Source organism: Peromyscus leucopus, chromosome X, assembly GCF_004664715.2.
Source record: "Peromyscus leucopus breed LL Stock chromosome X, UCI_PerLeu_2.1, whole genome shotgun sequence".
Classification (NCBI taxonomy): Eukaryota; Metazoa; Chordata; class Mammalia; order Rodentia; family Cricetidae; genus Peromyscus; species Peromyscus leucopus.
The window spans coordinates 36,213,817-36,230,725 of record NC_051083.1 but is presented as its reverse complement, the minus strand read 5'-3'; the positions used below and the strand labels follow the sequence as shown (position 1 = coordinate 36,230,725).

The 16,909-nt window shown below is 39.4% G+C and overlaps 1 protein-coding gene across 2 annotated transcripts in view; it reads right to left on the bottom strand.

The window, feature by feature from the left end:
* The window catches only part of Mbtps2 (membrane bound transcription factor peptidase, site 2), a 43,382-nt gene that overhangs the window by 25,430 nt on the left and 1,043 nt on the right, over positions 1–16,909 (bottom strand). Inside the window, exons 2-4 of one of the 2 annotated variants that reach the window (XM_028873213.2) lie at positions 13,431–13,579; positions 11,386–11,587; positions 887–990 (exon numbers count right to left, since the gene is read on the bottom strand). In XM_028873213.2, the coding sequence (XP_028729046.1) occupies positions 887–990; positions 11,386–11,587; positions 13,431–13,579 (455 nt within the window). The remainder of the gene's footprint in view (positions 1–886; positions 991–11,385; positions 11,588–13,430; positions 13,580–16,909) is intronic. The other variant, XM_037199434.1, reaches the window with a different exon arrangement.

Here is a 16,909-nt window from a genome sequence, read left to right as displayed (position 1 = left end):
GCCTTCTTCCCATCTTAATTAGTTAGGTATAAATAGAAAGATACATTTGGGTAGTCAAAACCACCAACACAGCATGATTCCCAAAGTCAGTCCTAGGTCTCATCCTCTATCTTCCACCTGGGTTGCTAGGTAGGCTTAGATATCATTGAACCCAGCACTTCTAGACAACTTTTTATTCTAGCCAACATGAGACAGGGACAGAAACAGGAAACTATTTCAGTTGATAAGGTAGAACCAGGTACAGTGGCACACATTTATTTTCCTAATATTTCAGAAACTGAGGCAGGAAGACTCTGAGTTTGAGGCCATCCTGGGCGAAAGAGACCTTTCCTTCTGACTACATTCTGAGCAGTGGCAGAGACTTGAGTTCAGTGACTACTAGAGGACCGGTTAGCAAGCTGGTTCTGTGGATAAGGGAGCTTTCTGCCAATCCTGTGACCTGTTGGAATTCTGGGATCCACATGGCAGAAGGAAAACAGCAACTTTCACAGGTTGTTCTGTGACTTCCACAAGCATGCCATAGCATGTGCATGTGTGAGCATACATATACGATAAATAAATATAATTTTAAAACAAAAAAGACTAGATAAAAACCCTGAAGCACTGAGATTATAATCATGCTGGCATAAAGCAAAGGACAGAGTTAGAATACAGATGATCACATGATTAAAAGGACACATCAGCAATATATTAATTTTTTTTCTATAAAAGAGACACTGCCCCAAAATAATAAATGGAGGGCATACATTGAGTAATATCTACCGAAAGGAAAAAAAAAAACAAAAACAAAAACAAAACCTCAAATATACCAGATTTGAGGAATGAATCTTCTTAAATGAAAAGCTGCTTTGCATGTAGTAGAAAAAAGAAAGTTAAATCTTATTACCTAATAGCTGCTATACCGTGTCCAATTTCATGTACAACACCACTAATGAGGACTGCAGCGAAGAAGTAAGTCAGCTGATTGACAGGTAAATTTATACCAGGAACCTGTTTACAGACATAACACAGCAATGATTATCAGTGTGAGTACAGCAGAGTCCTATTTAAAAACCAAGAGGTATGACCTTCACTCTGTCTAAGCTCCAAACTTAATATTCCATGATCTAAAAGCATTATGACCATTAATGATCAATTTTTATTTCTAGCATAACTAAGGAAAAGAAGCAATGTTTTGTTTTATTTTAATTTAGGTAATTTCTATAAATTAGGCTTACTATCAATTTAAGGAAAATGGGAAGGACTGCATTAAAAAGTTACATATCTAGATTCCCAAGAACTTCACCATGGGACAGAATGAGGGTACCCTGAGTGCCAGGGAAAGCAGGGTGACAATGAAGCTGGCAGTGGTTGAGCCATCCTTAACTTAAGGGTTGGATGCTCAATTTGGGAACTCTTCTTAAAATTCTTAGTCCTAGACAGAGGTAGCAGTGTATGCCTTTAATGCCAGCACCCAGGAGGCAGAGGCAGGTGGATCTCCGAATTCTTGGTCAGCCTGGTCTACAGATCGAGTTCCAGAATAGCCAGGGCTACCACAGAGAGACCCTGTCTCAAAAAAAAATTAGTCAAAAATCCTGTTTTTGAACTGTTAAGAGATATCAAGAGTTTGTGCTGAGTCAGACAGGACATTCTCCCAGTGAGGCTCTTTTTAATACTCACAAGTTATAAGAGGTAATAAAAGGTAATGGAAGGTATTATAACAAAGTGCCTGGTCAGTGTTGGTGCACCATGCCCTTTATTCCTCTTACCCTTATCAATTTACCTATCAGAAAAATAGAAGCAAAGATACACGACTTAACACAATATAGACTCACGGCCAGATGAAGAAGCAGGAGTTGTTTTATAATCATGTACTCTAAAAATGTTGTGCATTATCAGTATCAGTGCATACCTAAGGAAAGCTTTCTATAGCCAGGCTGAACAGTAAAATTCTCTTAGAGCCAAGAGGTCCAGGAACAAGGTAGTATCTGTTAAGGAGAGAGCTTGAACATATGGACCACACATTTCTCACAGTATAAGACTTAGAACCCAAAAGAAATCTCTCTGGAGAAAATCCCTTCATTTATGAATTATCATTTGAATACTAACTAAAAGTGCTTACTACAGGCAAATTGGGGTCTAGAGAGATGGATCAGTAGTTAAGAGCAGTATACTGCTCTTGCAGGGGAGCTGGGTTAAATTCCCAGCACCCACATAGTGGCTCACAAAACTGTAACTACAGGTCCAGGGGATCTGACACACTGTTCTGGCCTCCATGAGCACCAAGTCCATATATGTACATACATGCAGACAAAACAATCTTACACACAAAATACAAATAAATAAATCCTTAAGAAAACTAAACAGGAAAACTTAAGTAGAAGCCTATGATCCTGCTCACTTTGCAAAGAGAAAACAACCATTCTCAATGCTTTGCCCTATCTTTCTAGTCTTTCCCCTTTATACCTACTTTCAAAAATTATACTGTAATTATCAACATGATTTTGAAACTTGTATTTTTATCTAATATCTCTTCCTGAGTATTTTCTAGTTCTATGATTATTTTTTTCTTCTCTTTTTTTAGGGGGAGACAGAGTCTTACATATACAGCTGAGTCTACCTACTAAGAAAGATCTTCCTGCCTCAGTCACCAGAGGGCTGGGATTACATGTTTGCATTATACCACAACTAGCTTAACATGCTTTTTTTTTTAGGGCTGTTGAGATTGCTCAGTAGTTAAGAGTACTTATTCTTATACAGGATCCATCACCCATATCTTGGCTCCCAACAATTCATAATTCCAGCTCCAGGGAATGTAACAGGCATGTATGTGGTGTACATATATGCATTCAGGCAAAACATTCATACATATAACATAAATCAAAAAAATAAATTTTTAGATTAATTTTATGTGTATGAGTGTTTTGTTTGAATGTATGTATGTGCACCAAAAATGTGCCAGGTGCCCATGATGTCAGAAGAGGATATCAGATCCCCTGGAACTGGAGTTATGGATGGTCACGAGCCACCATGTAGGTGCTGGGAACTGAACCTGGTCCTCTTTAGAGCAACAAATGCTCTTAATGTCTGAGATACCTCTCTAGCCACTACCTTGTTTTTAGAAGATCTCTCCCTCTCTCCCTCTCTCTCTCCCCCTCCCCTTCTCTCCCCTTCCCCCCTCTCTCTGCTGGAGAGATGGCCCAGTGGTTGAGAGCACTGACTGCTCTTCCAGAGGTCCTGAGTTCAATTCCCAGCACCCACATGGTGGCTCACAACCATCTGTAATGAGATCTGGTGTCCTCTTCTGGTGTGCAAACATACATACATACATGCAGACAGAACACTGTACACATAATAAACGAATCTTAAAAAAAAAGATCTCTCTCGCCTAGAGTTCAATAATTAGGCTAGGCTGCCAGAAAGTCCCAAGAATTCTCCTACCTCTACCTTCTTGCATTAGAGTTTTGAGTATGCACCATCAGGCCTATTTTTTTTAAACTAGCATCTCATTATGGTTTTTAATAGCTTACATTATGTTTTTTTTGGAATGAGTTGTTGGTCATTTAACTATTTTACAAGTTTTTGCTTTTTTGTACTTATTTTTGTGACTTAATTCAATTCTCAAGTGTAAACTTTTGTGTGTGTACAGGTGCATACATGCTTCTGCACACACATACAGAAGCCAATGATGGGTGCCTTCCTCTATTGCTCTCTACCTTCACTAGTAAATTAACTGTTGTATGTATGTTTGGGGGTATATACTTGCTACACTGTGCCTGTGGAAGCTAGAGGACAACATGGAGGAGTTGGCTCTCTCCTTCCAACACGTGGATCCTTCAGATAGTACAAAGGTTATCAGGCCTGGTGGCTATGATTACCCACTGAGCCATCTTACTGGACCCCTCTGTACCCTATGTCTTGAGACAGTGGCTCTCACTGAACCCAAAGCTCCACCATTTCAGCTAGGCTAGATGGCTAGTGAGCTCCAGAGACTGGCCTTTCTTCACCACATGATACTGGGGGTGCAGGCTGCAAAGACACATGGGTACTGGGAATTTGAACTCAGATCCTCCTGCTTTCACAGCAAGTGCTCTTATATCCACTGAGCCATCTCTTCATCCAAAAAGTGACAAATCTGACTTAGCGCAGTGAACATTTCTATCAATTTAACACCATGCTACTTTTTATACTTGTTTACTTATGTATTGGCTGGTTTTGTGTGTCAACTTGACATAAGCACCACCCACAATGGGCTGGGGGCATCCCATCAATCACTAATTAAGAAAATGCCTTACAGCTGGATCTTATGGAGGCATTTTCTCAACTGAGGTTCCCTCATTGTAGATAACTCTAGCTTGTGTCAAGTGGACATGACTAGCCAGCACAACTGATCCCTTGTCAACTTGACACACAAACACATCACTAATAAGCCACAATCCTTCCTTTCTTATTTGTCAAGATCTCACAATAAAATCATAAATAACTTTAAAAGTCACACAATTTTTACAAATTCAAATACATTAAAATCTCTGTCTCTTTTAAAATATTCAATCTCTCTAAAAATTCAAAATCTCTTTTAAAAGTCCAAAGTCTTTCAGCTCTGGTCTCCTGTAAAAATCAAAATTACATTATCTTCATATTTCAAGAGTGAAGAAGCAGGACACAGTCACAATCAAATCAAATCAAAACCAAACCTTAACCGTGTAAACAACACAATGTTCAACGTCTAGGATCCACTCAGGGGGTCACTTCCTATGCTCCACCCTCAGCCACACAAACAACATGTCTTCTAGGCTCTGGTTGGCTCCACTCCACTGCTGCTGCTGTCCTTGGTGGCTATCCCACTGTACCACCATCTCCAAAACTGCTGGGGTCCTCTGCTGCAACTGGGATGCACTTTCAACATCTCTGCATGACCCCTTCAATCCTCGGCCTTAAACTGCCACTGAGGCTGCACCTTCACCAATGGCCTTTCCTGGCCTCTCAGCTGCTCTTCATGACCCCTTCATGCCTTCCAAACCAGTACCACCTGGGTGACTCTTACACTACCAAGTTTGGCTGCCAGCACAAGGTACAACCTAGGATGCCTCTGGAACACAGCTTCTCTGTGCTCTCAGGAAACACCTCCCAGAAGATGTCACCCTAACAATGCTGGTCTCTTCTTAATCAATGTGAGGTTCTCAGCTCTTGCCGACTAGCATCAAGTATCCAAGCACTGCAAAGGTTTCGCTTTAGTAGTTCTGGTATCTTGTTAATCACAGCTGATTCTTCAGCCCCAGCTGACCACAACGACAGAACTAAAATAGCAAATGGCCCTGATAGTCTTTAATCTTCCCTCTGAAACTTCACAAGCCAGGCCTCCATCCTCTGTACTTCTCTCAAATTCCTATCTTTCAAGCTTCCACAGAACATTCCACTAAGCTCTCAACATTCAGTGGCTTTTCTAGCCCAAAGTTCCAAAGTTCTTCCACAATCCTCACAAAACATGGTCAGGTCTGTCACAGCAGTACCCTATAATCCTGGTACCTTTGTCTTAGGGTTTCTATTGCTGCAACAAAACACCACAACAAAAAACAAGTTGGGCAGGAAAGGGTTTATTTGGCTCACACTTCCATATTGCTGTTCATCACTGAAGGAAATCAGGACAGGAACTCAAACAAGACAGGCACCTGGAAGCACAAGTGCTGCTTATTATTTTACTGGCTTGCTCCTCATGGCTTGCTCAGCCTGCTTTGTTATAGAACCCAGGGCCACCAGCCCAGGGATGGCACCACCAATAATGGGCTGGGCCCTCCCCCATTGATCACTAATTAAGAAAATGCCCCACAGCTGGATCTTATGGAAGCATTTTCTAAATTGAGGATTCCCTTCTCTCTGATGACTCTAGCTTGTTGACATAAGACTAGCCACCATAGATATGTATATCTTATCAAGCTGCTCTCTTAAAAACAGACTTAGCTATACCTTTAGGCAAGCTCATTTTATTCAATCTGCAGTCTCAGTAGTCTATTCTTGACCTAACTTGTTTTTTTTCCTGATGTAATTCATATATTTGTTGTTTTATTTGAAACAGAATGACATATAAATTGGTAGGGAGACTAGCTTGATCTTGAACTGACAGTGACCCTCCTGCCTCTGCCTCCTGAGTATTGGGATTACAGACATGCATTGTTACATTCAGCAGTATTCCTCTCTTACTAGTCTGTTAACTACACTTCAAATACTAGTATTGGTCCTTTGTAATACATGTCAGAAATGTATCCTCCAGTTTATTTGCCTTTGAATCTTACTTTGCTTTTAGTTTTTGGTATTAAAAAACTTAGGTGTATCAAATCTAACAATATTCAACATTTCCTAAACCATCAAGACTGACTTTAAATATAAACCATGGACCCTGGGTGATGATGGTCCATTGGTTTAGATTTACCAACAGTAACAAGTGGACCACTCTGGTTGGGGCAGCTGTGTTTGTGTGGGAAGTACATGGGAAATCTCTGTATTTCCTCCCAATACTGCTATAAACTTAAACCTGCTCTAAAAATAACATCTTTAAAAATCAAAAATAACTGAGAACAAAGATACACTGTTTACTGTTACATAAATCATCCCATAGTTCTGATGTTAGTTTTATGTCTTCCTCGTTCCATGTTCACATGAATGAAGAGCCTGATTCTTTTCCTTCCAGGATTTTTGTGACCCTGAGTTTTACCACTCTCTTAATCAGACTTTGTTTAGGGGCTGCCCAGCAAATGTGTTTCACTTTTTAAGCCTTGATCCAAGAGGGGTTCGCAGAGTGTGGTTCAGTTATTTTTGAAAGTCCACTCATTCCAAGGTCCCATGGTCTGATTATGAAACCCATTTTCATAATTGACATTCTTAATGTGTGGTGTGTGTGTGTGTGTGTGTGTGTGCGCGCGCTATCTTGTTATGTGGAATTCTCTTTATGCAGACCTCAATGAATGACTTTTTTCCTCCCACAAATATCAGTGTCCCTTGTGTTCCACAATTTTTCCATTCCCATGGTGGTAACTCATCTGTTTGGCTTAGTAGCTTCCCTGTTTCTGAGGCCTCTTTAAATGTTTTCCCTTAAGATTAGCTCTCATACATGCCATCTAGCTCACAAAACAATCCACACCAAAGCACAGCTTGCCTTTATTTCAAATAACTCATTTCATTTTATGCAACCAGCTCTTTATTCCTTCTCTACATTATCTTCTGGATACACTAATAATACAAGGTAAGAGGTCTGAGTTTGTGACTGACTATAGTAACAGATGGCAGGTCTTATTGCCTGGCAACAGTACAAGATGACCATCTGTCTCTAATATGATTGCACAGAGTATTAGATGTACCAGAACACTGAATGCAGAACACTCTTTCAACAGCACACAGTGCCAGGGTTGTGGGAATTAATACTGAACAAGGCTGCTGGGAATTAGAGAGGAAGCCAGAAGTATGTTCCTTAAGCTCCAAGGGCTATATCAAAAACAAGAGACTAGGCAATTTTTTAAATTATACACAAATAAGCACGGTAGACTATTGGGCTTCTGGTTTTTTAACGGTTCTAAAATACAGCACACGTGGTATTTTTATGAACACTGATTAAACTGAGAAGCAAAGAGAAGAATAATTTCTTCTCTACATGACAATTGCCATTGGAATTCTAGCAGGCAGACAGGCTAATGATCAGATTTTCTCTAAACGAGCTTCCTTCCCTTGTCTTTTTTGAACACTAACTAGTTGTATAGCCAAGAGTCATCCTTAAACTGTCCCTGCACCCTCCAGCTTCACATTGTAATTGTAATGAAAAACCATCGCCTTTATTCTCATTTTCTCCCCTTTGAAAACTGTTTGAAAACTGTTTGAAAATTTCACACATACAGATAATGTGTTTTGATCAAGTCCACCCTCCAGTCTCAAGCCTCCAACTCCTTCCTTATCCCATCACCACTTTAGCCTCCCAACTTCATCTGTTCTTTTTTTTTAATCCACTGAATCCTTTTATGTGCATGGGTGTAGGACCATCTTCTGCATGGGTAGCCTCTCAGGGGCCTTCATTCTCTTTGCCACAAATTTAGTTTAGATCCTTATCACTTCTAACTATTAAATGGTCTCCCCATCTTTGATCTAACTTTGGCCCATTTTGCACAGAACACTAATCTATACATAAAAGAGAAAATTTCTAGAAAGGTCTTTCACAGTCTGGATACTACCTATATCTCCCATCTTATCTCCTACTTTTCATACTGTTCTCTTATATATGCTTACTTAAACTTTCACCATATTACTCATAGGGGCAGGCCAAAATTATATATACTTCTTTGAATGAATGACCCAACCCATCTACTCACCTGTTTCCCCGTCTTACTCCTCAAATTGAACCCAGGGCTTAATGCATGCTAGGCAAGTGATTATGGAGTTATGCCTCCCAACTCTTTCTTTTACTTTTTACTTTGGGAGAGGTTCTCACTAAGTGGCCCATGTTGGACTTAAACTTGCTTTATAGCTAAGCAAGCTTGCAATCCTCCTGCCTCAGCCTCCCAAGTAGCTGGAATTATAGGCCTGCATCACTAGGCCTGGCTTTTATTTATCTTTTTAAAAGAGTACAACATAATATGCAGAGATTCTTATCATCATGGATGATGGACACACTATTTCCTGTCACCATGGGCAAATGATGTAATGTCTCTGGGCTTTGGTTTTCTAATCCGTAAGTCAGGGAGAACAAAATAAACTTCTTGAGTGCATCCTGCCTATTGTTAAGAGTTTTTTGGTCTTGCCTGGCCCACGGTCAGGACAATTTTTCTTACCGGCCAGTCCCGCAGCTGCTCAGACCCAACCAAATAAATACATAGAGACTTATATTACTTATAAACTGTATGGCTGTGGTAGGCATTTTGTTAACTGTTTTTATATCTTAAACTAACCCATTTTTATTAATGTATAAGTTGCCATGGTTCAGATACCGGCTAGTGGCTTACCGGTATCTGAACATCTGTTTCTCATTGTGGCGGCTGGCAACGTCTCTCTGCCTCAGCCTCCCACTTCCCAGAATTCTCCTCTCTCCTTGTCCCGCTTATACTTCCTGCCTGGCTACTAGCCAATCAGCACTTTATTTATCAACCAATCATCTACAACACTTGCCTATTGGCCATGTTCTGAGAGAACAAAATCAAACACATACAGAAATCTCATATGGAAAACATTGCTTATTACCTACTTATTTATGATCACTATGATAATTCTCCCTGTGTTCCATGTTACAGTGATCCTTCTATTCCTGGGGTGCTCAGTTCTTGAGTTCCATCTTCCTTTTCCAGGCTAGGTGGACTGTCCTCACACTTCTACTCTCTTCTTTCCTAGTGCCAGATACACCTTACATTCTTTTTGTTGCCATAGCACCTTGTATGATGTCCAGTCAAACTGGGCGGTGGTGGCGCACACCTTTAATCCCAGCACTCGGGAGGCAGAGGCAGGTGGATTTCTGTGAGTTTGAGGCCAGCCTGGTCTACAAATCGAGTTCCATGACAGGCTTCAAAGCTACACAGAGAAACCCAATCTCAAAAAAAAAAAAAGTACAATCAAATAACAATCATAGCATCTCACCTTCTAGACTAAAGTTCCATGAGTGTGAGCACTGGGTTTTGTTCCCCAGGAACCTGGGACTCAGTACATGGCCAGTAAGCTGGACACACTCATAAATGTTTAGTGAAGAAATACATCATGTCTTATGCAGCTTCACCTGACAAAACATCTCAACTTCTAAGAAAGAGTTGTGACCATCCTTTACTGTTACTCTCACTGGTTGATAAATAAAGCTGCTTGGCCAATGGCGAAGCAGAATAAGGTTAGGCAGTACATTCAAATGAAGACAGAGATGAAGAAGGGCAGAATCAGGGCAGATGCTGTGAGCTGCCCAAAAAGCAAGATGTGATAGAACCAGTAAGTCACAGGCCATGTAGAGATACATAGATTAATAGAAATGGGTTAATTTAAATGTAGAGCTAGCTAGTAATAAGCCTGGGCCATCAGCCAAGCATTTATAATTAATATAAGCCTCTGAGTGATTATTTGGAAATGGCTATGGGACAAGGCGGGGCAGAGAAAAGCCTCTAGTTACATTTGGCATTCAAAGTGGGGCTTGAACCCATGACCCTGGGATTAAGAGTCTCATGTTCTACTGACTGAGTACTACTCTCTATAAATCACATGTAAGTTTTTCCCCATTGTCCCAGCTTAGGAGAGGTAATTTCTTCTTTTTTTTAAAAAATCTGTTCCTAATCCTTAAATGTCCTATTAACAAGAACATGATTAAATATAGCATTTATAACTCATGGAATGGAAACTACAAGTATAAAAATGTGAGTTAGAAATACATAAATAAAAGTTGAAAAATATGAAGCAAAAGCAAGCCAACATCAAGCACTCTTGCAAACTGAAGAAAGCAAAAGGTAAGAGATAAGAGCAGGGGCTTCAGCTCACTTGGTTTACATGCATGATGCTGTACTTTCAAACTCCAGTATTGCCAAAAGATAAGATATAAGCCTACACCTGTGCTTTAAAATAAGAATTACTATATCTTACAACCAAAGGAATAAAATCTAGCACATTATTTTTTTATATTAAGAAATCACAAGGTAGAGACTGGAAAGATGGATCAGCAGTTAAGAGAACTTGCTGCTTTTGAAGAGGACCAAGATTTGGTTCCTAGCATCCACATAGTAGCACACAACTGTCTGTAACTACAGTTCCAGGGAATGCAATGCCACATAAAATAAAATTAAAAATTCTTAAAAAATTCACAACATAGGTGTAGTGACTCATATCTGAAATTTCAACACTTGGAAGGCTGAGGCAGGATGATCTCCATTGAGTTCAAGGGCAGCTTAGGCCATACAGCAAGTTCTAGGCTAGTCCAGCTAACAGAGTGAGAGCCAGTTTCAAAGAAATGACAGTGATCATTAAAAAATGTCTTATACCTTTACCCCCAACTCTAGCCTTATACTTTTAATTTAAAGATTATTGATTAAATTCTGAAAAACCATGAAAATGACAGGGAACATTGCACAGAATTAAGATGCAGTTTACTTCCATGTTATAGAGATCTCAAGTCAGAATGCCTACTCCTTGCAATCACATCTCAAGAAGACAACCTGAGTTGAGAGGTACCTGTAATGGCTGCCTTGTATTATTAATGGTTAATTTATTCTTTGCTACAGGTATTGCCACTGCCATCAAATACTGTGACACTTTCTGCTAATTTTGTACTAATGGTTTGTGGTTAAGTGTGTAATTTTAAAAATTACGACGTGTTTTACTTTCATGTTTATGTTATACATTGCAGCCATACTAGCCAGAAAATTTTATGTGTTTTCAGCAGTTTAAAGCAAAAAAGCATAAACTTACCACAACTTGCAACACCTGTTCATTGTGAAGAGAGGAGGAAGAGGAAGATGAAGAAGAGGAAGATGAGGAAGAGGAAGAAGAGGAAGGAGAGGAAGAAGAAGAGTCAGCCATCATCTGTGCCAAAGTCTGCATCAATGTTTTTCCAAGAAGAAAAAAGGAGCTGAACATGGCAATTACGCCAAACACCATTCCAAAATTGAACCTGGCAACAAGGACAAAAACAAACATGTAAGTGTACAATTCTTCACAATGCATACACTAACAAAGTAACTGACTAGCCATGTTTCACAACTTTTAAACGAGGGTAAAAAGATCAATAGCTGGCCTTGTTTTCTCCATCTAAACTAACTGACTCATAGACAGTTCTAACAAACTAAAATACTCTGACACCCAAAAAAGCTGAATATTATTGCCAATTTAAAAAAGGGGATGGGGGGGTTTCCTCTCCATTTGATCATTTATATAGCACTGTTTTGATTGATTTTAATATAGTTAGGAATGTTCTTAACATTGGGGCATGCATTCATTTTTCATCCATTCTACTGTTTGCATCTTATTTTAGCTTCACTTTGTGATAAAGTAGTTTAAATATCAATGGAGTCAAATTTAATAGTTTTATTCTGCTGTTTTAATCATTAAAATTACTTTCATAGTTGGGGCTGATCTGTTTCTTTTCATAAGTTCTGTTGTGAAATTTAAAGTTGTAGAACTGTAATAGTATTATTTTTGTTTTATTGTTCACAGAATTTGAAGTATTATCTTTTTCAACTATTATTATTATTTTAGTTTTTAAAAACAGAGTTTCTCTGTGTTGTTTTGGTGCCTGTCCTGGATCTCGCTCGGTAGACCAGCTTGGCCTCGAACTCACAGAGATCCGCCTGGCTCTGCCTCCTGAGTGCTGGGATTAAAGGTGTGCGCCACCACCGCCTGGCTCAATTATTTTTAGTTACTGTTTTTTCTTAATCATTCATGGCCTAGACTTAATCAATTTTATTAGTCTTTCCAGAGAACTGAATTTTAGGTTTGCCTATTTTTATTACTGTATACTTTTTGATTATCTAATTATTTACATTTAGCTTGAACATATTTGGAACTTATATTTGTATATTTGTGTAATACATATATACACACATCTATATCTATCTATATATAGAGAGGAGCAAGGAGCAAGAGAGAGAGAGAGAGAGAGAGAGAGAGAGAGAGGAGAGAGGAGAGAGAGAGAGAGAGAGAGAGAGAGAGAGAGAGAGAGAGAGAGAGAGAGATATCTCAGACTGGCCTGGAATTAATTTGTTATATTGTCCAGGCTTCCCTCAAATTCTCAATTCTCCTGCCTCAGTATTCTGAGTGCTGGGATTCCTGCTGGGAGCTTTATTTTTAACAAAAAGTAATTTAAAGCACACTATTCACAAACCCAAATTTCTCTTAACTAAGAACCTGTTATGGGGAGCTGGTGATATGGATTAAGAGGTTAAGAGCACTGGCTGCTCTTACAGAACACCCAGGTTCAGTTCCTAGTACCACATGATAGCTCACAACTATCTGCCACTCCAGTTCCAGGGGTTCTCCTGTGAGTCCTGCATGCAGGTGGTACACATTCAGCAAAACAAACATACAAAATAAAAAATAAATACATCTTTTAAAAAATAAATTGTTAGGATATTAGGTATCCCAAAGACCATGGAAAACACAAAACCATAAATTTCCCTGAGTGTCTTATTTACTTATTTATTTTATTTTAACTTTATTTGTGTCCTCTGGAAGAACAGCAAATGCTCTTAACTGCTGAACCACTCTCCAGCCTCCTCTATTTTATTTTTTTGCTTGTTTGAGACAAGGTCCTCATGCAGTTCAGACTGGCCTCAAACTTGAAATCTAACTTAGGATAGCCTGGAATAAGAGGTCTGCACCACTATGGTCAGGTACCATGATTTTTAATGTATGAAAAAGCACAGTGATACAATTGCTTAAATATATATATTTAAGCTATTTCTTATGATAATTTAATTAAATTACTAATAACCCCCCAAATTAAAGATGAAAAGTACCATTGGTAAAGCATCCTTGCTTTCCGCCGTCCCCAACTGTAAAAGGCACGATTAAAAACTGAAGTTTGCCATCTTATATGAAAAGGAGAGATGCTCAATCCATTTTTTCCCAGCCAGTCTTCATAAGAATGTTTAAAATACACAGATGACTAAGAGAAAGAAAAGTTCAGCATCACTCAATTTGAAGGACAGATTTATAACATAAATAAAGGTTAAAAATAAAGAAAATAAGTACTGTATAAGAAATCAAGATGTTAGTGGTTCAACAACGGTGGTCCTCACCCTTCCTAATGCTGCGACCCTTTAACACAGTTCCTCATGTGGTGGTGGTGACCCCCAACCATAACATTATTTCACTGCTACTTCAAAACTGTCATGTTGCTCCTGTTAGGAATCATAATGTAAATATCTGTGTTTTCTGATGGTCTTAAGTGACCCATGTGAGAGAGCCATTTGACTCCCCCCACCAAAGGGGTTTCAACCCATAGGTTGAGAAATCACTGGTTTATAGTATTTTTTGAGTTAGTTTTACATAACCCAGGCTGGCCTCTAGTTTCCATGTAGCCAAGGATGACCTTGACTTTCAGATCCTCTGGACTCCCCCTCCCAAGTGCTGAGATTACAGGCATGTGACAACATGTCTGGTTACATAGTATTGGGAGCAAACCTAGGATTTTGTGCATGCTAGACAAGCACTCCACAAACAGAGCCACAATACCCGCCTCAAATATTTGTAATCTTAAAGCCTTACATTTATTCTTCAAAGTATTAAAGGTCTTGGGTTAACTGAGTAGCTGGGTTAGGGTCCAGGGAAATACAGTCCAAGAGCAAAATCTGGCTTATAGCCTACAATATAAGAATAGTTTTTAATTTTTTAAGGGATTATTTCTTTTTAAAAACAACTGCTGGGGATGAGGGTTATGTTAGTTACTTGTCTAGATACTGTGACAACAGGGCAGCTTTAGGAAGGCTTTAATTTGGCTCACAGCTCCAGGGTAGAGCCCATCATGGAGCAGAAGCTATGGCAGCGAAAGGCTGAGGAGGTTGGTGGTTGCTGGTCACATTACATGCACAGTCGGGGGGCAGAGGGAGATGAAAGCTTGTGCTTAAGTGCTTTCTCCTTTTTTGTCCAGTCCAGGACCCCATCCAATACGAATACTACTTCTCACATTTGGGGTGGGTTTTTTCCCTCAATTATCCTAATCTAGAAAATCTCTCACAGCTATACTCAGGGAATTGTTTCCATGGTGATTCTAAATCCCACTAAACCAACAATCAAAAGCAGCCAGCAGAGTGGTGTGTGCTTGTAACCCCATCACTTCACTGGAGAAGGAAAGGCAGAAGTATCTCTGCAAGGTCACAGCCAGCATGGTTGACATCATGAGTTCCAGGCCAGCCAGACACACATAGAGAAATGCTGTCTCAATCCTGTCTCTTCTAAATAGACAACAAAACCCAAGAATATGTAACAGAGATCCCATGAACCATAAAGCTTAAGATACTTACTATTCCAGCCCTTAAAAATATCCCAACCTTGCCAGGTGGTGGTGACACACAACTTTGATCCCAGCACTGTGGAGGCAGAGGTAGGTAGATCTCCATGAGTTCAAGGGCAGCCTGGTCTATAGATCGAGTTCCAGGAGATCCAGGGCTACACAGAGAAACCGTGTCCCTGGGGGAAAAAAAATCCTGACCTCTGCTTACAACCATGAAGTCCGTAAGAAATATGTGAGTCAAAAATGCAAGCCACATATAATTTTAAACTGTCTAGTCACCAAATTTTAAAAAGGAGAGATTCATTTTTATGTATTTGTAATCTGTAATATCCAAGATATCATTTTAATGTATAATCAACATAAGAACACTGAGACACTTGTTTCTAGTATTCTTTGAAATGTGGTATCAAAATTATACTCATAGCACATCTCTATTCAGACAAGCTTTTCAAATGCTAGGTAGCCACATACAGCTAATAACTACCACAGTGGACAGCACAGGTTTATTTTATTGCCATAGGAAGGAAAGACATCTTTTGAGATCATGTTTAGACTTCCAGTGGATTCTACAGAAGAGCTAGCTTAGTTTGAATTGGTATTTTCTATTTTCATCTAAGTAAGCCTCAAGTTAAACCAACTTTGACCAAATGAAAGTACAAAATTTACCCATTATCTTCTTGGTCTCAGTAGCAGCTCTTAAATTTCCCCAGGGGTTACAGTGATAGCTGCTTATAAACAGTCACAAGGGTCTTATCTTTTAGAAAGGCTGAAGTCCTTGACTAAGGTAGATCTATAAATACCAAGGCAGTTACAGAAAGCACTGGAAGTACCTTACTGTCATCTGTATAAAAAATGCATTTGTCCTACAAGGCTATTTCTGCTCTTTTACCATCATAAAGAAATGACCTGAGTCTGAATGCCAGTATCTGTAATTGTCTCTACTGTCTTCTGATGGCATTTTAAGTTTGCTTGTTTTCCAGGACTTGACAAGGAGATTGGCATACCTGTGCAGCAACAGTCCACTGTGGAAAGCTAGAAAAATCAACAGTAGAACAGCAAACCCAGAGAAGGTGAATGTTCTTAAAAGGCAAGGTCTCAGGCACTGGAAAGACAGCTTAACCCATAAAGCAGTGGCTGCTCTTCCAGAGGACCCAGATTCAAATCTCAGTACCCACATGGTGGCAAAAAACCACCTGTAACTCTAGTTTCAGGGGATCTTACAACCTCTTCTGGCCACCAAGGGCACTGAATGCATGTAGTGTACATACAAACAGGCAAAACAGTCATATACACTTTTTTTTAAGGCAAGGACTTAACCCCAGACACTGATCAGTGCCATTGCTCAGGGGTTGACGCTTTCATATAGAGAATGCCTCAGAAATTAAAGCCACATCCTTATCACTCATTTGCTTGACCTGGGGCTGACTGTACAAGTTTGATGAGTTCCTTTTATTTGGAAAATTTTCTACATATGAAACAAGAAAAAACCACATGGTTTTTTCTTTTGAAACCAATCTCCAAATCACTGTGGCCTGTGCTGCTAAACACTATGCCAAATCCATCAGTGATTTCCAAACAAATGTGCAGAGAAATCAGTGGAGAATCCTGTTAAGCTACAGATTCTGATTGTACAGGTCTTAGTGGTAAGACCTGAAGTTCTGTCATTCTAACAAGTGCCCAGTACATCCAAGTGTTATTGGTCGTTGAACCTCAGATTTATGTAGTATATCATAGAGATGCATTAATATAATACTCTCCGTAATTTTAGGTGATTCTTCCTATTGTTATCCCTATTTAAATACAAGAAATGGAGCACAGGTAGTTATTTGTCCAAGGTCACAAAGGTTAGGTTTGGCAGAGCCTAGTTCTCCTAAGGACTACACTTCCTAGATCTGGCTTTAAAGTTTAAATAGGACAAAAAAGCACAAAGGCCATTTCATTTTATTGTTATCTAAAACACAATGCCATGAGGCATTTTGTTTA